Raw genomic sequence first — 23,202 nt, 5'->3', positions numbered from 1 at the left:
TGGTGCCCGAGACTCACCCTGTCCCTCTTGCTTTCCAGATCCTACCTCAACACCCGCACTGTACAGATATACCACTTTGTAAATAAAGCACTTAACCTCAGCTGCTGTCTCCGTGTCTGGTTTTGGTCTCGCTCTCTGGACATTTAACCCCGCGTTCTTGTCATTAAGTGAATGTTTCAGGCAGCAGAAACCCAATGTGGAAGAGAAGAAAGAGGAACCCTCATGGAAAGACAAGCCACTGCACAGCATATACCAACGGCAGATTGAGGAAGTGGGTGATATGAACAAATCTTACCAGTGGCTAGAAAGGCCTGGGCTGAAGGACAGCACAGAGACACTAGTCATGGCAACACAAGAGCAGGCCCTCAGCACAAGAGCAATAGAGGCCGGGGTCTATCATACCATGCAGGACCCAAGATGCAGGCTGTGTAAAGATGCCCCTGTGCCAGTCCAGCACATAATAGCAGGATGTAAGATGCAGGCAGGCAAAGCATACATGGAACGCTATAACCAAGTGGCTGGAATAGTGTACAGGAACATCTGTACCAAGTATGGACTGGAAGTCCCACAGTCAAAGTGGGAGACTCCACCTAAGGTGGTGGAGAAAGGCAGGGCTAAGATACTGTGGGACTTCCAGACACAGACTGGCAAACAGGTGACAGCCAACTGGACATTGTGGTGATAGATAAGATTCATATGAAAGCAGTGGTGATAGATGTAGAGTCCCAAGCAACTGTAAAATCAAGAAGAAGGAGAACGGAGCGCTTGAAAAATACCAAGAGCTAAAAGAGGAAATGGAGAAGTTGTGGGAAGTCAAGGCCTCAGTGGTGCCAGTGGTCATCGGAGCACTCGGTGCTGTGACCCCCAAACTGTAATAGTGGCTCCAACAGATCCTAGGAGCAACCTCAGAGATTTCTGTCCAGAAGAGCGCAGTCCTAGGAACAGCTAAAATACTGCGTAGAACCCTCAAGCTCCCAGGCATCTGGTAGAGAACCCGAGCTTGAAGTGAAAGTGGAACCCCCCATGTGGAACAAATAGGGCGAGATGGAAGTTTTTTTTTTGTTTTTGGGTGACTTTTTGTGTGGAATAATAGAGGACCAGCAGCCTCTGGATGGTAGACCAGAAGGTGAACATATGGACAGTGGTCATGAAGAACTGAACACAAATGGTAAATATACCAACAACAGTAAATCAGTTACCTCCTTCTGTACTAATATTCTACTGTTTGTGTCTGTCTTTATTTTTATTTCAGTCTAAGGACCTCACAAGTTTGTGTTTCTAACTGTGCTTTACCCAGAGGATGCTACATTTATCCTGATGGAAGATCCCCCCTTCACATCTGGTGAGGGTGGAGAGAGAAGATGCTGCCACTTCCTTCCAGCAGAGACCAAAAAGGATGTCTAGGCATGAAAAGCAAGCGCTACAATTTCATGAGCAGAAAATGGAATATCTGAAAGAAGAGCATGACATGAAAATGAGAATTTTACAGGTTGAGTGAGATATGATAGTGGAAGAGGGAGCCGCTCAAAGTAAGATGCATGAGACAGCTATGCTGAACAATGTGGTTAAATAAATTGTGAAAATAAAAATGTTCTCATTTGGTAAAATTGAGAATATTACCACCACAAACTATATTTTAGAGCAGCAAATGGCTGAGTTACTCATTTAACTTTTAAATTTTGTACACAACACTAATTAAAGCAAAAATAAGCCATGATCAATATACTCCATGGGTAAATACATCTTTATCTAACTGAAGTGCAGCAATGTGAAAACAACTCTGTGTGCAAGTCTTTCCTGGTTATTCCCTGCCACTGCCTCATCCTGATCTTCCATCGGAGGATCCGGACAATCATGCTGCTTCAGGTAGCTGTGCAGCTCAGCCGTAGCAAAAAAATTGCTTTGCAGCATCTTCTTGACTCAAAATGAAGTATATTCCGTAAACAGTGGAAGTCGATTTTTCTATTCTCCAAACATACGCTCGACCATCCATCGAGTGCAAATATGAGCTCTGTTATATCTTTGTTGCTCAGCTGTTGTGGGATGTAAATGAATAAATATGTACTCTGACCATATCCACTATCGAGTAGCCCACTATGCTGTCCTCTCTCAATTTGAGCACACAATGAGGAGATGAGGAAAATCCTTGAATCATAAACGGCTCACCTACAGCTCAAAATTATCTTCCTGTCTAAAACAAATCGGTGCTGCATCACTCAGTCTAGAGCAAAAACAACAAAGAGCATTTAACTACACTCACCACCTCCTTTTCCTCCATCCACCTGCCTGTGGCCAGGAAATAAATCCCAGTAAAACATTTTTAAGGAAGTCTCAATCACTAAAGTTCACTTGGAGGAGAGATGCTTCATGGCATTTGTAAGGTCTAAAATAGAGAGGAATACCTGTCATTAAGCCGTTCACACAATATGTTGTAAAGTAAATTAAATGTTATATGTAAGGATACACTGTGGAACTGACAGAAACACACAGAAACTCTGCACTATATGCTCGTTACCTTTGCTCTTCCTTCCTCGGAGAGGAATCGATGATGTGCAAATTACAAAATGAGACAATAGTTGTTTTACTACTTGTTACCCTTTTATAGCCATTGTAATTTCACGATTGCGTGTCATCATCCTTTTAGCCCCTTTGTGGCTTTTTCTGTTTCTTTCCTTTTCAGTTGGTCTTCTGCTTCCAACCTATTTTGCTAGTATTTGTGTGTGTTTGTGTGTCGGCTCAAGTGGTTTTCTTGGCTTTTGTTCATCTCTGAATTTTCCTGATTTTCAGTTTGGTTTGAACTTTAGTTGAACTCATCGCATCAGTTCTGTGCAGCGCTTTTCGTTCACCACTCACTGTAAAGTTTTATCAAGGTCACCTCTGTTTATTTGCTAGGTGGTTTTGTTATCTGGGTCCTCCAAAAAAACAAAAACAAAAAAAAAATCCCCAACTACTCTGCAGAACTATGCAAACTTGTGGAAGGTAAGACATTACAGAAAATATCTCTGTATATTGGCATGAATATGATGTTTTGTTGTTCACAAATCAGATTTGTTCTTTGCCAAAACATTCCTACCTCCATTATGGCAGATGTGACCCATCGATGCAGGATACACACACATAAAACAAATTCCCATGAGTACGACTCGTTTGTATCAAGTGTCCCCTTTCAGCTCCCACCCTACTTTGAATCTGTTTGAGCTTCGTGTTTTTTTGAATAAATGGTGTAACAGCCATGGCAGCAATTTTGTTTTCCTTGTTTGATGTATTCAGAGCCATTAGTTGGAGTGTTTGCGACCTGTGTCACCGGTCCCCAAAGGTGCTCCTTTATTTTGGGTCATGCAGGTGGAAACAACGACTTGTGCACAGGTAATTCTTCTGACTTTGTGCTGCGTTGTGCTTTTGCGAGCTTTAAATGTCAGAACTGTTTAGAAAGCACCCTGGCGCAACTCTTGATTCTTTTCAAAGCGAGCGAAGATGTAACTAAAACAAAAGGCAATAAACTAAAATCTAATAAAAGCTCGGTAAAGCACAAAGGATGAAATGTGTAGGTATACGTAGAACAGAGTAAATTGTATTCAATGTCAGGCAAAGACAATAAAACATAATGGATGGCCTATATTACCAGTTATAGAAGTGCAAGTATTGTTTTCACCTTTTTTTTACCACTTTGTGTCAGTATGCAATGTTATCATGATGTTTTAACTGTGGTACATCTTGCTGCAGGTCATTTAGAGTATCTTCTTGAGTGTTATATGCTGTTGTGTACACATATTTTGCCAAAATGATGTGCTATAACTATGGAAGATCCAGTAATAAAATTTAAATGTGCTTACTTGTGTTTTCAACTGGGGTGAGCTTATATAAAGCTGATGATTTAGTTGACACAGCTCAAAATTCTTTATCATGAAATAGATGTCATTAGTATGCATCTGTTCATTTTTATGTATTTTCTTAAATAACATTCCATAATGTAAATTCCAAATACATGTAACTTTTTGCCACTTTAAAAAAAAGGAAAGTGAAAAACTTTTGCTGCTATAATGTGTACAGCCAGTTAGCAGGGGCCAGCCTGCACTCTGTTCATCATTCCTGACAGGCTCATTGGAAAGCAGCAGGCTCCCTGTCTGACAGGGCTTTTCGTGGGAACAAAAGTCCCCCAGGCTTGTCACTGCTAGACACTTTAGCAGGAAAAGCTGCAGGCTCAAGCTCCAAAAAAAAAGAAAAGAAAAGAAAACTAGAAACTATCTTGCGATGGGATCTCGCCGAGCTCAAGGCCAGAAAGCTCTTGGACCTCACACCTCTTCTTGAATTCTGCAGCTACACACGGGTTGAGGTTTTGTGAATGAACTTTTCTCGGCTGTGACACGCCCGTATTGACAACAATTTACCCAGAATTTGATGAACGTGCCAAACGATATTCATGGTGTATCCTCTTCCACACCCACACAAACCAAAACAAGACCTGCCACACTGTTGTACACACTGTTGGACTCATAATAACAATGTTGGATGATTATTTCTGTGACAATGTATCATTTCTCAGCAGACATTTCTATTGTACCTCTAATTAGCCAGCTTATGGATTGCTGTTCTCAAAATTGGGCCATTGTTTGTCTGAATAGCTTGCTCATGAAGAGGTGTGAACTGACAAATGAGAATCCTTCATTTGTGCAGGAGAGGAATTTTCCAGATAGTTTTTGTACATATAAATAAAAAGTTGGCTTTTTACAATATATCTAGAAATAGGGTGCGTTCTAGTTAAAGTTATGTGGTTAATATCCATCGGCGTTTGAATCACAGTCTCACCTCCGAACTTCTTCTTCCAGTTGCAGGGGATCTTGCAGCGTTGGGTTTTTATGGTCTGCTTGCAGTCGGTACCGGTGCGAGTTCCCTCCCTGGTGCCGAGTCCACAGTCGCCCTCGTTGGCCACACACACGCTCCACTGCCAGTCCCCGCAGTCGGACCTGCGCTCTTTCTTCCCTGTAAAAGCCGTCAGAACATGGCTAAAGGGACTTCAAAACCAGATTGTTGAGCGTTGCGGACATTAGGTGCAAAACGCAACAACTTTGGACAATAAAAAAAAGCACCAAAATATTTCAGAAAACACATTTGACAACGGATGCTAAAAGTCAGACACAAGGCAGAATAATTGGCAATCTAAAATCATACCAATAAAGCAGTGTTTGAATCTGAGCTCTGTCTTTATGGAACTCCAAACGTCCACATGGCATTGAAAAGATTCAACTGTGTGCTTTGTTTACATTGAATGCGTACCCGCATTCCTGGATTTTATATCAATATATCTGGAAAACTACTGAAATGGTTTCAAACTGGATCATTTTATAAAGTTCAGGGTAACTATTTTCATGTTTTATGGTAAAGTTTGCAGTGAACACCTTTAATGAGGCTTTTAAATATTGGTATCAGCTTGGGCAAGTCTAATTTAGGTTTAAGTGAGTAAAAAAATATTTTAAAACTCTCAATTTTATGTTTAAAATACGTATATAAAATATTGTTTTAACATTTTAAGTTTCAATATATCTTGTCATCATTAAAGACAGGCGATCGTGTAATTGCCTGTGTCTGTGTATGGATGTTTGTTTGTCTGTCTGTTAGCAAAATATCTCATGAGCTGCTGCACAGATTTTATTGAAACATCTACAGCTGACAAACTTATAGGAGACAACGCAATTCAAGATGGCCGCCACAGCTAATCAACCTTAGCAAACACAAAAATGGCTACAACTCGCTTAATTTTACAGACACTGAGCTGGAATTTGGTGTGGTCGTAGCTGGGAGTCATCCCCAACACATAGTCTGAGTGCTGACAGAATATGTGAGGCCTCTGTTTTAATCTTAAGCAATATGGCGGTGGATGATATATATGTCTTCAAGGAATGCTTGCTTTACATATTTTAAGTATTAAATTTGGTATGAAATTAAATCCTATTCAAATATTTTTTTTTATTTTTAAGTTGCTACATGCTTTGTTTATAACATCATTTACTCCCTTTTGGACTTTTGTAATGAATTCGGCGCTTGCCTTTAGTTCCAATGCAAATTTATTTATTTTTCTATAATTTAAATTAGTTTAAATTTTGTTTTCTTTTCCCAAGTGGTTGGATTTACCTTCGCAAATTAGGGCTTTTTTTGTTTGTTTCTGGTAAACGCTCACAAGAGACCAATTACTTTAACTACAAACTTTTCTTTTCAAGTTGTGTCCAACTTAATTTGTTTCTTGATTCAAGAGTACTTAGAAGAAATTGTTTCTTTTTATAACAACCGTGCACACTGATCGCAAAATAAATAAATGAATAAATCACCTTGTTTTTCTGCTTTGCCTCCTCCCGCTGCCATCACCGTTAGCACCAGGAGTGCCACTGCGGCCACCCATGTCCACTGCTTCAGTCCATTCATTCTTTAATAATAATAATAATAATAATAAAAAGAGAGACATAAACAATTTATATATTAGCCTTCCTGAAAATGCACCGGAACTTGACACAGTCAACAGTTTGGGGAAAAAAACATGGAGAAAAACACAAAAACATTGGTTGTTCGAAGTCTCACGGGAGCCGAAAATAGCCTGAGGGATTTCCATCTTTCCATCTCATCTTGGTGCTATTCCCACTGCGCGGGAATCCAATATCAACATTTTGATTGTCTGCACAGCAGTTGTGCTGACAGTCATATGTGTACTCACTATCGATCTCAGTGAGAGCGTGTCACAGTTAGAAAAAGCCATCAGACAGGTTTAAATCAAAACTATTGGCCCCTTCAGACTGAATACATTGTCCCAGTCAAAACTTTGGAAATATCTCGTAAGCCAGTACATTTATTTTATTTTTTTTTAATCAGTTACTGTGTGAGATGTAACAATTCACTCCCAGAAAACATGTCAGCCAACCAGGATTAACGCTGAACTAATTTTCAGAAGGATGGCTATTTTTCAATCTGCCATTTGTTTTAGTTGAGAATGTGATCAATACCTGTGACATGTAAAAGGACAAGCAGTGAGCAAACATTTCTGTTAATCTAACGGGCTTTACAAGTCTAAAAATGTTCCAATCTCTAAAACAGAAATACAAAAGAATGGTCAACCGCAGCGCAGTCTGTGCTACCAAGGCAAAGAGTTTGTGTCGCCATTTTGGTAGGTGCTACATGATGTCTTCATGGCAGTAGACCATGGATAAAGGAGGGAAAATTTACTAAAAATAAACTCATCCAAGATGCTTAAACCTTTGTCATTAATTGTTAGAATAATCAAAACATGCAATAGCTAGGTAGCTAGATAGATAGGTAGGATTAGTTTGTTACAGCTGCTTCACATCTTCATGCAGACATCACCAACGATACATTGGTCTGCTACAGAAAATAAGAAAAAATGCCTAAGAATTAATAGTGGTTAAAACAGTAGTTCAAAGCAAATCAAGGGTAAAGCCATATATAAGTACCCCATAAATGTAGTCTAAATCATTGTTTTATTGTATCAGGGGCAGTCAATCTCTCTAGACTGGACTGAAACAATTACTGTAAAGCAGGATACTGAGGTTAGGCCTATACAAACTTACTGAAAATATATCAGTGTTGGTAGCACATTTTCCTAAATAACAGCCATTAGTCTTCATACCTCGGTAAAATCTATATGCTAAATAGTAGTAAGATAGTGTACAGGTGAGACCAAACCTCAGCTGTCCATGTTTAAACACTGAAGTGCATTTAAGACCTAAAATGTCCAGAATTATGAGGAAAAAAAGAGTTTAAGTTAGAAGTTTAAATGCAGTTAACTACAGACACTGGTAGCAGAGCTCTGGTTAGACTAAATCAACATGTATATAACTTATTAACCTAAAGTGCAGTTATGTACAGGTCTATAGCTAAAATGATTACAGCACTTGATAACTTTCTCACATTAGCAAAACCCCACTGAGCTGGCATGTTGATTTAGTCTAACTATTTGGAGGCAGAGCTGGCATTGACCGGGCTTGGTGGGAGGCTGATTACAAAATACTTGTTACCCTTGTTTTTACATTATGCTTGATATATGTTTATTAAATTAAAATAAGGCTATTTCTGTGTGTTTTGGGACTCATGAGAAAGCAACAGCACACAGTGACACACATAGCACCTAGCAAGATGGCGTCATGACTCTTGGCTAGTGCCATCAGTGGCCTTTCCAGTGTGTTTTAGTGTATTTTTGTTCCCAGCTTACACCTACCTATTGGTCATTAGTGGGGCGATTGCAGTATATAGAATAATTGACCAATGTTGACAAAAGTTGTGCTCAAATACTAGTTTTTCAAAACTTTGTTATTCACTGTAATGATTGCTATCTAGCGAGGATGTGTACCAACTGGGTAAAAGTTTAAACAAAAATCTATTTTGAGTGTAACAACTAACAACACAGATCTGGTTCTATGTTTCCAATAATTTGTTTATTTGGATCAGAAATAGGACAGTAAATTGTTGTTTTTGTGTGTTTACTATATTGTTCCTGGACTGAGACTTGAACAGCTGATCAAACCAAACTTGATGACTGTCCCCTTTTTTTTAACTTTTTGGCAATCACAAGGAGTAAAACAGCCCAAAGAGTTGTGTTTAAAGACCTTTGAGCCCAAACAGGGTTATTAACCTGCTCTGTGTTTGCCCTATAAAGAATAAATTCACACAGAAAGAAAATACCTGTGGCTGTGTGGCTTCACAAAGCCAAAAATTGGGAATGTCAAGAAAAATGTTAAATGCGTTTGGGTGTATGCTGCTCTTTAATCCTTCCTAAAGCACCTGGCCGTCTGAACTGACAGCACATTATTTAAAGTTTAAGTAGTAAAACAAAGTTGTCATGCATTAAATTTCCTGTTTTATTTGATTCTCCTGCCTTTTCTGCATCAACAGAGAGGTGTTAAATTGTACTGCCACAAAAATTACTGCTGTCTCTGGCAGTCCTGCCCTTTCCCACTTTTTAATTTTTTTTTAGTTTTATTTTTTTTTGTCTCCAAGTACAATCCTGCTGCAGACAATCGTCTCTGAGAGGGAGACAGCAGGAGACTCAGGCAATTACCAAAAGTCTGAGACCAAAAATGCTCCTCTGTGCTCAGATTCCCGTAGAACGGTCGAGCCTCGCAGAGAAATAATATCCATTTGCCATTTTTAATCAATCAAAAGCCTACTTTTAGTGCTGGGTTGCTTTGTACGATTAACCTGTTCATTCATTTCAGTTTCAAATAGGTTTCAGTGACTGTTAAATCTTCGGAAATGTTTAAACTTTATATCAGCTTATTAGCTCTTCTAAAAGTATATTTAATTTTAAAGTTAAAGCCTTTCAGAACTCAGAAGCTAATAATAATAATGAGCTATAAAGTGATGTCTGCAGTTTTTGTTTTTTTTCTTTTTCCTGCCTGGAGGAGTTATTTGAATCCTTCACATGATGGAACTTCTATTTTTCTATTTGTGGCAGCTCACAGCCAAATCCAGCTTTGATTAAATACTTCAGACTCTGTCTCCCAGTTTTATTTTTAATATTAGCTCTAAGGAACTCCAAACTCTTCCAGCTTTGCAACACTTCCCCCCTAAAAAAAAAAATGGATGAAGAAACATCATTGAATCCTAACCGTAAGAAGTGTATACAATGACTTCTGAGAGTTTCATAGAGAAAATCCAATAAAAGCCTCCTGATAGAGATCATTTTCTATGAAAAGGGAATTGTGGCCTTTTGAAAGATAAGAAACCTTTCCCTCAGTTAGTCCCAAGCATAAGCCCGTAATGCAATGCAGGCATAATAGGAGACGGGGGATGATGACTTTGAATAAACACCGTAGGATAACAAAAAGCAAATCTTAGAATTAGATTTAATCATTCCCTCTTTAGCCAGCAAATTCTGCTGTTAAGGTCAACAAATTAAGAAATGAAAATAGCATTCCTTGAAGTTAAGGGTACTGCCTGTTTCTTTTCATGCCAACATTTTTAACAAAAAAAAAACTCACATCTGTTTGCACTGAGAGTATATCTTGGGGAGGACACTCAGCTACTACCACACCAGATTTTAGCTCAATATCTGTAAAATTGGTTGAGTTATATCCATGTTTGTGTTTGCTTAGGTCAATTAGCTGTGGTAGCCATCTTGAATTGTGTTGGGTCTGAAAGTTAATCAGTTATATATATACATCCAATAATTACTTTTTGAGAGTTTCATTAAAATCCATCCAGCAGTTCATGATATATTTTGATAACAGACGAACAGGGTTGATGGCAACATATAATGCCAAGGTTTTTTAAATGAAGCGCTCATGCAATCAGTTAGCACTTGAAGTATGTGTTGGGGGTGACTCTCAGCTACTACCACACCAAATTTTAGCTCAATATGTGTACAACCGACTAAGTTACATCCATTTGTGTGTTTCTGAAAGTCAATTGGCTGTAGCAGCCATTTTAAATCCAGTTGACTCCAAAAGTTAATCAGTTGTAAATGTATGTTTAATGATTACTTTGTGAGAATTTCATTAACATATGGGCAGAGGTTTAAGAGATAAATTACTAACAGACTGAACTGAAATCAGTCCCTTTTTTACACTGAAGCCAGTCAACCAACTTTTTTTTATGTTCGTATCACATTTTTGGGAGGAAAAACTTTGATGTACATCATTACATGCTAAAATATTTTAATGTGCTGCCTAAGTTGTTCCCTGTCCCAGCCTGAAACTAAACGACCAGACTCATCAATCATTTCTCAACTTTCCTCAGATACCAAGAAGAGCAGGAAATTGCTGCACCTGAAGGTTTATCCAAGTAAAGCCTCAAGTATAACCGAGTGTCACTCAATGATCTGAAGACGAAAAGTTTGTGACAAGTTCATCTTTTTTTTTTTTTTCAGAGCAAGTTTTGAGTGAGACTTTTTTTTTTTTTTTTTAGTCTGAATGAGATAAGATGCCTGGTGTATATATATTACACATTAGGTTAGTCTTAGGGCAATTTCCAGCAAAAACACTGAAAACTCATTATAGAAAACACTGATAATGTGACTGCCGGCTATGTTCTGATCACAATCGATTGCAAAACAAATTACTAAAAAAAAGTTTTGTTTGTCGTGCACATTCCAAAAGTAAAAGCCGGAGTGTGAATCAAATATATAGTGTTTACACCAGGACCTCAGGCTGAAACATTAGTTTTGTGTGTAGGCAGACGACAAGGCTCAGCGAGAGAAAGAGCACATTAACACACATTCAGGTTTTTCGCTCATTCACACAATTTTACATTTACTTGTACGCCAGATTTCAAGTAGTTTCTTTTTGAAAAAAAAAACTACCTTTTTTTCAAAATCTCACTAAAACGGGTACAACCCCAGTGCTAGCAAAGTTGTGTAAAGTGCAAATAAAAACAGAATGCAATGATTTGCAAACCTCATAAACTCATATTTCATTCACAATGGAACATATAAACATATTAAATGTTTAAACTAAGAAATTAAACCAATTTTGGAACTCTTCTCTGTTGTAATGGGTATAATATGCAGTTTATTATTGTCTCCCTGAAAAAGACCTCTTGAAAGAAGAGTATGTTGTTCTACAATCAATATATACTGTACATTTCTGCATTGATAGTGCCTTTTCAGATGTGCAAGCTGCCCATTCCGTAGGCACTAATGCACCCCCATACCATCAGAGAGGCTGGCTTTTAAACAGTGTGCTGATAACTGGCCGGATGGTCCCTCTCCTTTTTAGCACGGAGGATGTAATGGCCGTGATTTCTAAAAAGTTTGATTCGGCTGACCACCGAACAGACATTTGTCCAGATTGTTAAAACATTTTGATATTACGAACCGTAGACAATGGGATACTTAAAGTTTTCCCCAATGTTCTGTTGAAAAATATGATTCAGAAATAGCGCAACTATTTTTACATGCAGTTTTTCCACAGACTGGTAAACCTCTGCCCATCTTTACTTCAGAGATATTTACTCTCTCTAAAATGCTCTTTTTTATACCCAGTCCTCTTATTAACCTGTTGCTAATTAACCTAATTAACTGCAAAATTCTCCTCCAGCCGTTTCTTATTTGTATCATCTACTTTTACAGCCTTTCGTTGCCCCTGTCCCAACTTTTTGAGATGTGTTGCTGCCATGAAATAAAAAAAGAAATGTATAACTTCTTACTTGAAACATTTGATGGGTTTACTATGTGAATTAAATATGGATTTATGAGAAATGCAAACCGTCACATTCTGTTTTTATTTACATTCTACACAATGTACCAACTTTTTCAAAATTGGGGTTGTACCATCCAGCACCAGAGTGGATGATTTAGCCCCATCCAGGCCTCACAAAGTCCAATTGATTTAGACACAGTTGTGGGTTCCGGATCAGTAAAGTTAAGAGGGGAGAAAAGCCAATACTGGCCACAAATCAATGAACCTGCAGTGACTCTTTGTGTGTTTGAACAAATCTACCCAAGACAGTTTACCTTTAGATTGGTAAAATGTACATCAGTGATAAGAGATTTAAATGCTCCCTGCAGAGAACCACAGCTAACTAACCTTAAAAACACATAAATGGCAATAATTTAGTCAATTTTACAGATGTTGTGCTAAATTTTGGTGTGGTAGTAGCTGTGACTGATCCCCAACACATATCCTGAGCGCAAATAGATCTGCAAGATCTTTGTTTCAAATTTTGTTATTAATTATTTGGAGTCGACTCTGTCTGTCTGTTAGCAAAATATCTCATGAACCACTGCCCGGATTTCATTAAAGCTTTCAGAAAGTAATCAATTGATGTATACCTACAACTAATTAACTTTTGAAGTCAATCTGATTCAAGATGGCCACCACAGCTAATCAACTTTTGCAGACACAAAAATGGCTGTAACTCGGGCAGTGTTACAGATATTGAGCTAAAATTTGGTGTGGTAGCAGCTGGGGGGCATTCACAGCACATACTCTGAGCATGGGATCCAGAACCAATCAGAAAACAGGAGACCTTACAGGGTTCAGGGCTTAAAAAAAAGGAACTACGACAGCGTTATGGTAAGGCTGCATAACGAGACTGTAAAACCTGGATTTTATTGAACTGTGAATAATGTAAAGCTGCTTTATTGGAGTCCTGGGATAAAAATGTAAAGCTGTAAATGAGAAATATTATGTCCTCTTTAATGAATCAGTTATATGGGCCAATAAAAAGGAGGCTGTTTGGGTTGTTAGCTGCACTGACTGAGCACAAAACTTTCCACCATCTTTACACTGTGCTAAATAGATTTGGGGTTCTTTAATTGAATCTGTTCGATTTGAGTCTTTGTTAATTACAGAACTTATCTACTGTAGACATATGTAAATATATAAGAGGCGTGGAGGGGCATGTAATGAAGAAATCCTTCCTCGGTGATAATCATGAAAACAAATATTATCACAAGATTTATGTATTCATTCATCATTTCTGAGCTGCTTATAAATTATACATGTTTTTAATAACTTTCTGCCCCCTTAGATAGTAATTTAAAGTGTGTTGCTTGCAAAATTGTAACTTTTTTTTTCCTACAGACTTCATTTTCAAATTATGACGTGTTTATTTAAGTTTGTCCTTTTTTTTATATCTGCAAAAAGAACTTTTGGGATGTAACACGTTCTTGGCATTTACTGATCTCACTGGTCACTAAATTAGGACAAACACGCAGCAAATTAAAGACTCCTTAAAGAAATGCATATCACCCGCCCGCCAAATTTTAGCTCAATATCTGCAAAAGTGATTGAGTTATAGCTGTTCTTGTTTTGGCTTGTGGATTCGCTGCGGCGGCCAGTTGTAGATGTACACCTAATGGTTACTCCTTGAAAGTTTCATTAAAATCCGCCCTGTGATTAATGAGATATTTTGCTAACAGACTCCAGGGTTGACTCCAAAGATTGAGGCCAAAGTTTAAAGCAGAGCTCTTGAACAATGAGTAGCATTTAGGAAGTATGTGTTACTATAGCACATTATCTGTAAAATGGACAGAAATATAGCCTTTTATATATTTTTCTAAATCAGTCACCAGTGGTGGCCATCTTGAATTGATTTGGCTCCAAAAGTTGAATCAGCTGCAAAGGTTGAGCCAATGACTCTTCCTTGAAAGTTTTATTAAATCTCTCCTGTGGTTCATGAGATTAGCAACCCAAAACATCCCACGCTATGCGTTCTGCGTGATTACCAAACAGAGCAGCAGTTGTGCTGAGTCTTCACATAAGAACACGATATCAGTCGGCCCATTTGTCAAATCCTCATCTCGGATCCAGCAGCACAAGAGACACCTCGGCCACCTGGCTGCTTGCGTTGATGCAACATATCAATGCAGTCTTAAGAACGTCAAAAAACTTTCTGAATTTGCTGATTCCGACAAATCCCAAGCTGGGCCATTGACAGCAGGTGATTGGTGGTACATGTTTTGTCTTTAGGGTCCATTTGTCTCCTCAGTGATTTATGACAGGAAGGAATTTCTGATCATTTTGATAGATTTTTTTTCTCCCGTTAAGGCGACACCTCCTTGTGCCGCCTAAACTGATGATTTCTTTTAAAGATACGCTCCTTTCTGCCTCGTCCTCACTTTCAGCGGCGTGAAAAAGATTGGACCTGCTGACGTGTATTTTTCCAGGTGGTTAAAAGAAAATGAGCCAAATAACATGAGTGCTGCAATCTAATAAAAGCACAGGTTCATCTCTAGTTAAAAAGCCATCCATTCAATTGAACAGGAGCTGCTCTGAGCATTTCACTGCACCTGTAGGTTCTAAATAAGATCTGAGTGCATGAATACAAACTTCCTGCTATTTATGTGAAATCACAAGCAGGAAACAATAATTCTACATGTCAACCAAAAGAAACCTAAATAAATTAAAGGCCTAGAATCTTTTGAATGAATTCATATTATCTGCTGCCTTTTCCGACAGAATTGTACACTAAGATCATCTTATGTTGGGAAATGACAGAGCTGTTTTGGTGAAACCTTGAAAACAACATTATGTTGAATCTCATTAAATGTCACACTCAGAATACGTGTTGTGAAGGACTCTTAGCTACTACTACACCAAGTTTGAGCTTAATGTCTGTAAAACTAACAGAGTTATATCCATTTTTGTGTTGGTTAATGTCAGTAAGCTGTGGTGACCGTCTTAAATTGGACTGAGTCCAAAGGTTAATCAGTTGTACATGTACATGCAGTGATTATTTCCTTAAAGTTTCATTAAAATATGTCCAGTGGTTCATGGGATATATTGCTAAAAGCCAAACAGGGTTGACTTAACAGTTAATGTTAAGGTTTCAGGCAAAGATTTTTCACAACACATAGAACATGGTATATGTGTTGTGGGTGACTCTTAGCAACTACCATACCAAATGCTTATGCAATAATTGTAAAATTGACTGACTTACAGCCATTTTTGTGTTTTACATGGTCTATTGGCTGTGGTTGCCCCTTTTAAATTGGATTGTCTCCATAAGGTAATCAGTTGTAGAAGTATTTGTAATTATTATTTTCTGAAAAATTTATGGCACGCCTTTCTATGGTCAGTGCAACCTCTTGCTAACAGACAAGAGTTGACTCTGAAAATTTGGTAGCAAAATTTTAAACAACACTTTTGTGCAATCCGGTAGCTCCTGGTGCATGTTTTGGGGATAACTCTCCACTGCTAACATGCCAAACTGTACACTGTAAACTAGAATTGACTGAGTTATAGGCAAGTTAAAGGTTTTTTAAGTCAATTGGCTGTGGCAGTCATCTTCAACTGGATTAAATCTAAAAGTTATTCAGTTGTTTGATAGACATGCAGTAATTACTTTCTGGAAATTTTATTAAAATCGTTCAGACACACACACAGAGACAAGGGCAAAGGCATTATCGTCTGCCTTCACCTTTCTTCAGAGGGCAATCTCTTCAATGTGTCCTCATCCTATAACAGCCATGCAAAGACTGGGACCTAATTGCTGCCCTCGAGAGCAAAGTTAACTTTCATAAAAATGTCGGAACAAAATTACAATAGAAGTCCAGCAATGATCATAATTACGCTCAGTACAATGACTTACCCGCTCCTTCTGGATTACTTGATCAGTCCATAAGGAAATCATGCAACCTGCCAGAAACGCAACTCATTAGCCCAACTTGTCCAAACGAATAAGGTCTGCAGAACATCATGGGAGCAATAAAGAGTACACTTATACTGTAGGAATCAGAGAGCCATTCCACTCCCTTATTTGCAAGCAGAATCCCTCCATCAATGTCCAAACCCTGTCCGATTCCAAATGCGGCGTGATTAATGTTTTTGCATGTTGGCCGTAGGGAGCTTATGATTCATTTGTCTTGCAAAAAGGTAGAATTAGGATAAATGTGGAGCAAGGTGCCCATAAGACTGGTGGCCTATTATTAAATGGTGCTTCAGTCATCTAAATTTTATTTTTTTTTTCATTTAATAAATGTTTTCTTTTAGCTACTTGGCTCATGATGTATCAACTCAAGGAAAAAACATGAATATTTAAACCAAAAAAAAAGTTACTTGAAGCTTTAACTTTAAAGGAGATACATAAAGTTAACTAGTTTTCTCCTTTTTCCTGTGTCAGACATGCTCATTTAAATTGTTCTGTTTCTCTTTTAGGTTGTTGTTTGTTTCCTGAAAAAAGCCTGTGTGATTGGGGGCGATTTTAAAACTGAACAGCTAATGGTGCTGAATCCATTTGCTAATCAAAACAAAAAAAGAAAGAAAAAAGGAAAAAAGTAAGAAAATACCATCCCCCAAAAATAAAAGCCCTATTTTTAGGGGTAATTGATGTGCTGTGGCATGTTCACTAGATTGTTATGCATTTAAAATATTAGCTGTTTTGCAACTAATTATTGTCAATTACTTCTAGATAAATGTTCGTACGCATCCGCTGCATATTCTGAGTTTTTTACGCTTCTCTATTTCTGTTATTAACTCAGTTCAATGATCAATAAACATATTTTCCATCAGGTTTTTATATTCCGATGTTTGTTTGGTTTTGGGGGGTGTCTTACACTCCTGTCCAAATTATTGGTGCCATTGCCTTGTAAACTAACATAACACAGCCCATCAAGAACAAAAAGAAGTTTGATTTTTGCATTTTCTTGATTGTGTTTCCATCAGCGATGTTGACTTGAAGATCAAGTTTCTTCACCAAACAGAATTCTGATAGCTCTTTACCAAAGCTGGATTCATTAGATTTGGGTTCTGTGTTGGTTTGTGTACCAGTGACCACTCAGAGGCCTCGTCACTAAATCCTATTGGAAATTAGGGGTCTAAAATGAGGGAAATAAAGGTATTCTCAGCACCGTCTTGATCAAGTCCGCCTTAACCTTGTAAACAGAGAAGAATCTACTGATGTCAAACGGCCTTTCTCCATGATTCACATGAGAACAATGCAAACATTAAATCCTGTCTGAGTTCAAGATGGCCATTACAGCTAATCAACCTTACCCAACACAAAAATGGCTATAACTCGGCCAGCTTTACGGATATTGACCTGAAATTGAGTGTGATTATAGCTTAGACTCACTCACACCACATACTACAAAATTTGCACAAATTTTGTGACATCATGAAGTTGTGCAAAATGTTATTTTCAAGGTTTGACCAAAATTTCTCAAAGCAAGATGATCTTTGTCTAAAACTCTGGTATGAAAAGCAGCAGGTGATATGCGTTCATTCAAAGACTTTAATTTAATAATATAAGCTAAACCAGAACCACGTGAATTAGTCTTAAAGAAGCAAATACATGAAGAGAACTTTGAGAACAGCAATGACAGAACACAAGACTAAACTTTGGTGTAGCTTTTATGGAAGTCACCAAATAAGAATAAAGGTCTCCAGATTGATGCATAAGTTGATTGTTTTCTCCGCAACAGGTATTTTAGCTGAACAGTATTGATTTGATTTGTAGCACACTGGTGGATGGCATTTGATACGGTTATTACGTTCGTATGCTGACAGCTAGATGTGATAATTTGCTTGTGCTACTTTTTGGAACAGCAAGGTTTGTTGTTGCTGCAGCTCATTAGGTTCCCTCAAAAATGTCGATTGGACCAGAGTTTATCATCTTCTCTGAAAATCTGCCAGCCTTCGGAGAGTAATGATTAAATTAGTACAAAAGTTGAACGCAAAACTTTTCGAAAATGTGTCTTTTCTTGGTCATCGATTTGCCATTCTCGTACACCTTTCTGCTAAGTCACTTCAGACGGAGGAGGGGGAGAAAAGAAATCCATTACACTGACGGATGTCTTTGCGTGGTTTATTGTTTGTCTATCTTCAGTTACAGAGAAGACAACACTAGGTTCTTGGGAAAAGTCAGCAAGAAAAATCTGCTTGCGTGCGGCTTTCCCATCTCAGGAGCTGTGATTCAGAAATGCCTCAAAGAGACACGAGGCATATTGAAAGGATTTATTCAGGAGTTTTTCCTGCTCTTCTGTTTTTGTTTGTTTGGATTTTTTTTTTTTTTGGAGCTGAGCCTTTGAGCGGTTCTAGCTCAGATGAAATGAGAAGAGGATTGACAAGGGAAGAGTTAAAGGCCTTTGAAAGAGGAAGACAAGCGCGTAAAGTCAGGCCTATGTTAAAAAAGGCAAAGAAAAATAAACAATCGTGCAAAAATACGGATGACTGTACAGATAATCATGTGATTAAAGAAAATGCTGAGTACAATAACGCCTCTGGGTTTTGTAGTGATTTTCATTGTAGAAAATGGTTTTCCTGTGGGACTGTGGGATTCCTTAATTAAGGTGCAGCACCATTTCTCACGTGTTGGGGTGTAGATGATTAGAGGAAAATGCCACACATTTCTGACTTGTGTTTTGTAAAGGTCAGACAGTGGGGGGAAGAGCGTGTGTGGAGAGGGTCCCCGCTATCTTGCAGAACAGCCCCTGAGGAGCCCCAAGGGAGCCACGCTCGGGAACAAAAACACCATGTGTGTGCCTGCCTCCTTATAAGTGTGTGTGTGTGTGTGTGTTTACCTGGTTTTGTTACCTTTTAAAGCCCTTCTCTGGGATACACACTTGTCAGGACCACTAGTCCTTTTGGGGACCTCAGCCCCGTCCTAATATGGTGAAATGTCAGTTTTTGGGTTAAAGGTTAGGTTTAGGTCTCAGCTGTGAACTAAGAGTGTGTGAGTGAACACAGAGCTAAGTTTGAATAGTGGCTCAAACTTTTTATGATAAACACACAAAAGTGGCAGCTGAAACAGATGAGCTGACGCTTTCATTTTTAGTGTGATTACCTCATTTCACTGATCACATTACTTCTCCTAACACCCACCCATTTCTTTTATCCTTCCACTCATCTCAGTGCCTCCTTTTTTTTTTTACATCATTACAACTATAAACACATTATTACCCTTATACGCTAACTGCTTCAACAACCTGCAGTAGCTGTTGTGAGGTTTTATGGTCTACAGGTTTTAATCATCTTCCATTTTTCATGTTTTTGCAGTTTTATGATATAATAAAAAAGCTTTCCTTTTGTCTATTGTTGTCGCCTGCTGCCAAAGGCAAACACTATAATACCCGTGTGTGTGTGTTTGTCTGTAGCGTTAGCAAGTTATCCCATGAACCAGTGGACAGATTTTAACGACACTTTCAGAGAGGACTCGACAAATGTACATCTACAAATCTTTAAGGTTTGGAGTCAGCCCATTTTACTCACCTGTGCTGCTCACCTTTATAATCTCATATTTATTTACATGAATCCTGATTAGAAAAAAACCCAATGAGCGAGAATTACAAAGTTCGAATCTACTTTTCTTTCATAAATGAAGGTTCATTGTTTGCCGTGCCAAAGGAGATGATAAAAGAAGTCGTTAATCTCCTTTCCCTAACATTTTAGAGAATTTAAACAGCTCTTATCATGTCACTTCAAAGCCTCCAGATTATTTCAGTCAGTTAGAACCCTGAGCACACCTGACCCTTTTGCTAATCGACACAACTCCTATGCAAGTCTTTACCGCACTGTTACATATAAGCCCTCATTTTTAGCTACTTCCTTTCAGATTCTTATCTTTTCTTATTTATTTATTTTTCTGTATATTTCTTTTGGCTCACTCTTATTTTGCGCTCAGCTTCACGTTTTCAAGCCGCATAGTTGAGGATTCTGCCTCTGCAGCACCATCTGGTCTCATTACAATAAAATATATTTTTACCTTCACCTGCCTGTATCTGAACATTAACCTGCATTGGTTCGTTCAAACCACCCTCTCACAGAATGTCCTTCTTGTTAAGGATTATAAAACTGCAGTATCACGGTGTTCAGTTTTCTTTTCTCACTGCACAAAGAGAGCCACAGGGCCACACAGTAGTTAAACTTTAAGTGGAAAAAACTCCGTACAAAAAGCACATGTTTTAGTGATGCTTCAGAGCGTAAACATTTCAAACAAATGTTAGAGAATTTCAAAATTTAAGAAAGTGTACATAAAGGCACAAAAGTTTGAATAAACGCCTCCCTTGCTCGGTTCAACTCATTCCATATTCCTGTGAGCGGACGCCAATTAAAAGTCAATATTTTTCATTCTGGAGCTCCTTACGCATTTGCAACATTTACTGTTCAAATAACTTTCACTGGCTCTCTGTGCAGCCCCTCAGTTAGGCCTCTTTAATATTTTACGTGCTCCACTCTAAAGGATTCATGTGTGAATACTCAAAGGACCCAAGTTTGCAGCAAAACATACTTGAAAACTTTTTTCTTTTTAAATGTTTGTGCCATTGAAAAAAAAACTGAATTCAAATTAATTTCACACCAGCGTGGCATCACAAATCAAATGCAGAGGCTTTGTCACCAGTTTGCAATATGATGAGCATCATGAAACATTTCTTTCCTTATGCATCATCATACATGTTAGGGTAAAAGCAATGTAGTCAAGAAACAGCTTTTTTTTCTTTAAATATAACTAAAGCAGACTGAAAAATGCATCTAATTATCAATTACATTGTACAATAGTAACATAATTACCATTTTGTAGACTTTCAGAGTGGCAGGCCCCAGTTAGTCGGGATCCTCCCAAACACTGGAGTCCCACAGGAATGTGTTCTCAGCCCCTTCCACTACACCCTGTTTACTGTGCTGCTTCCCACCCAGACATCATCCAGAAATTTGAGGATGATATCGCAGTGACAGTGGAGGGGATGAAGCAGCCTACAGCAGGGAGGTGGCCTGCTTGGTGTCATGGTGTTAGGACAACAATTTCACTCTCAACACAAACAAGACAAAGGAGTTAAAAGTGGACACGAGGAAGGAGAGGAGACCTCGTCAACCACTAATCATTCAAGAGCTTGAGGTGGAGAAGGTGAGCAGCTTCAAATACCTGGGTGTCCACAAAAGTGAGATGTGGACTCTGAACACCAGACAGCTAGTTGAGAGGGCTCAACAGCAGCTGTACTTTCTGAGGAGACTGGGGAAGTTTGGTATGTTGCCTAACATATTCAGAAACTTTACCAGCTGCATCACTGTGTGGTATGGCAGCACTACTGCGATGGACTGCAAACGTGGCGACGACTGCTGTGAAAAATCATCAGGACTTCACGGCCTTCTCTGCCAAGAATCCACCACCGCAGAGTCCACAGGAGGGCTGCCTCCATCCTCAAGGACCCCACCCACCTCCAGCACGGATTGTTTACACTTCTATCCTCAGGCCGGAGGAAGAGAGGCGTGAAATGCAGGACTTCTCGTTTTAAGTTCTCTCCAAGAGCTATTAGACTACTAAACAGGTGACTGATGTCTAAAACCATGCTAATGTGTTGTTGCTTGATTGCACACCATGACTGATTTCACACTCGACTGTAACATGTTCACAGATTTTTAGATTTTGACTGTGTATTGCCTTATTTTGTATTTTTTTTTAATCTTACATATATTTTGCACATTTTAGATTTCGCTAGTACTTTTGCCTTTATTTTGTATTACTGTTGTTTAATTTTTTATCCATTTCTAAATATTTCTGAACAGCTGACTGAAGTCAGCTAAACTGTTGTTTGGCATTCGTTGCGGACAACAAAGTACGAATGTCATTGCTCAGGGAAACATGTTCCCAGCTCTTCACATGACAATAAACCCTTTGAATTTTTAATCTTTAATATATATATATGGTACAAAAACAATTAAACAAACAACAACAAAAAAAAGAACTTCATGGCTAACAAAGGGCCACTAAAATCAGCTATTTTCAGGTCCTGTGGTAGCACTAACCTCACCCCCTTCCTAACAGGCACCATGGTACATGTTAAAAAGTTTCCTGCCTGCCGGTGCATCAGTAATGAATGCAGGACACAGACACTGGAGCTATAGAGAGGTTCTCTGCACATTGAAGAAAATATTGGTAAGGAGTTAGTAATTACGTCTCACACTTACAGAAAGGGTCAGTATGTGATGAGCTGGGACTCACAATGTGTTGAAATATTTGACAAATTGGCATTCTTTGGGTGTTCTTTCCCCTCAAGAGATATTATTTACTGTGCAATCAATAGACCACAGCTGGAAGGACTTTTTCCTTAAAGAGACATAACACTAAGAAGTTTAAACTGTTAACATGCTTACCAAAGTATCTCATGAAGCACAGGACTATTTTTTGTGAAACTTGCAGGAAGTAATCATTGGATGTACATCTACAACTTACTAACTTTTAGAATCAGCCTGATTCAAGATGGCTGCCACAGCCAACTGACCTTAAAAAACACAAAATGGCCATAATTCAATCCACTTTACAAATTTTGATCTAAAATTTGTTGTACTAGTAGCTGAGAATGATTCCCAACACAAATCCTAAGCGCTAACAAATTGTGCAAGATCTTGGTTTTAAATGTTGCCATTAACTGTCTGCAGTTAGTTTTGTCTGTTAGCAAAATGTCCCATGTACTACTGGATGTTATTTATTGAAACTGTTAGGAAATAATTACTGGATGTACCTTTAAAACTGATTAACTTTCAGTGCCAATCAAATTCAAGTTAAGCCCCACATTCAATTGACTTCATAAAACACAAACAGAGCTATAATTCAGTCAGTTTTACAGAGATAGTGGTAAAATTTGGTGCTGTTGTAGCTGAGAGTCATTCACAACATATACTTCGAGTCATACTTATTGTGCAAGATTTTTACTTTAAAATTGAGCACTAAGAGTTGAAAACAACCCTGTTTGTTTGTTAGTAAAATACTTCATGATCCACAGGATGGATTTTAAAAAAACTCTCAGAAATTATTCCCTGGATGTAC

At 38.3% G+C, this 23,202-nt stretch overlaps 1 protein-coding gene across 1 annotated transcript in view; it reads right to left on the bottom strand.

Moving 5' to 3' along the window:
• Positions 1–23,202, bottom strand: part of ptn (pleiotrophin) — a 69,641-nt gene that overhangs the window by 19,971 nt on the left and 26,468 nt on the right. The window contains exons 2-3 of the mRNA XM_017411681.3: positions 6,324–6,418; positions 4,807–4,980 (exon numbers count right to left, since the gene is read on the bottom strand). Of these exons, the coding sequence (XP_017267170.1) occupies positions 4,807–4,980; positions 6,324–6,418 (269 nt within the window). The remainder of the gene's footprint in view (positions 1–4,806; positions 4,981–6,323; positions 6,419–23,202) is intronic.

The sequence above is a fragment of the Kryptolebias marmoratus genome, linkage group LG18, assembly GCF_001649575.2.
Source record: "Kryptolebias marmoratus isolate JLee-2015 linkage group LG18, ASM164957v2, whole genome shotgun sequence".
NCBI lineage: Eukaryota > Metazoa > Chordata > Actinopteri > Cyprinodontiformes > Rivulidae > Kryptolebias > Kryptolebias marmoratus.
Note: the sequence above shows the minus strand (reverse complement) of the source record. Positions and strands in the feature narration are given on the sequence as shown.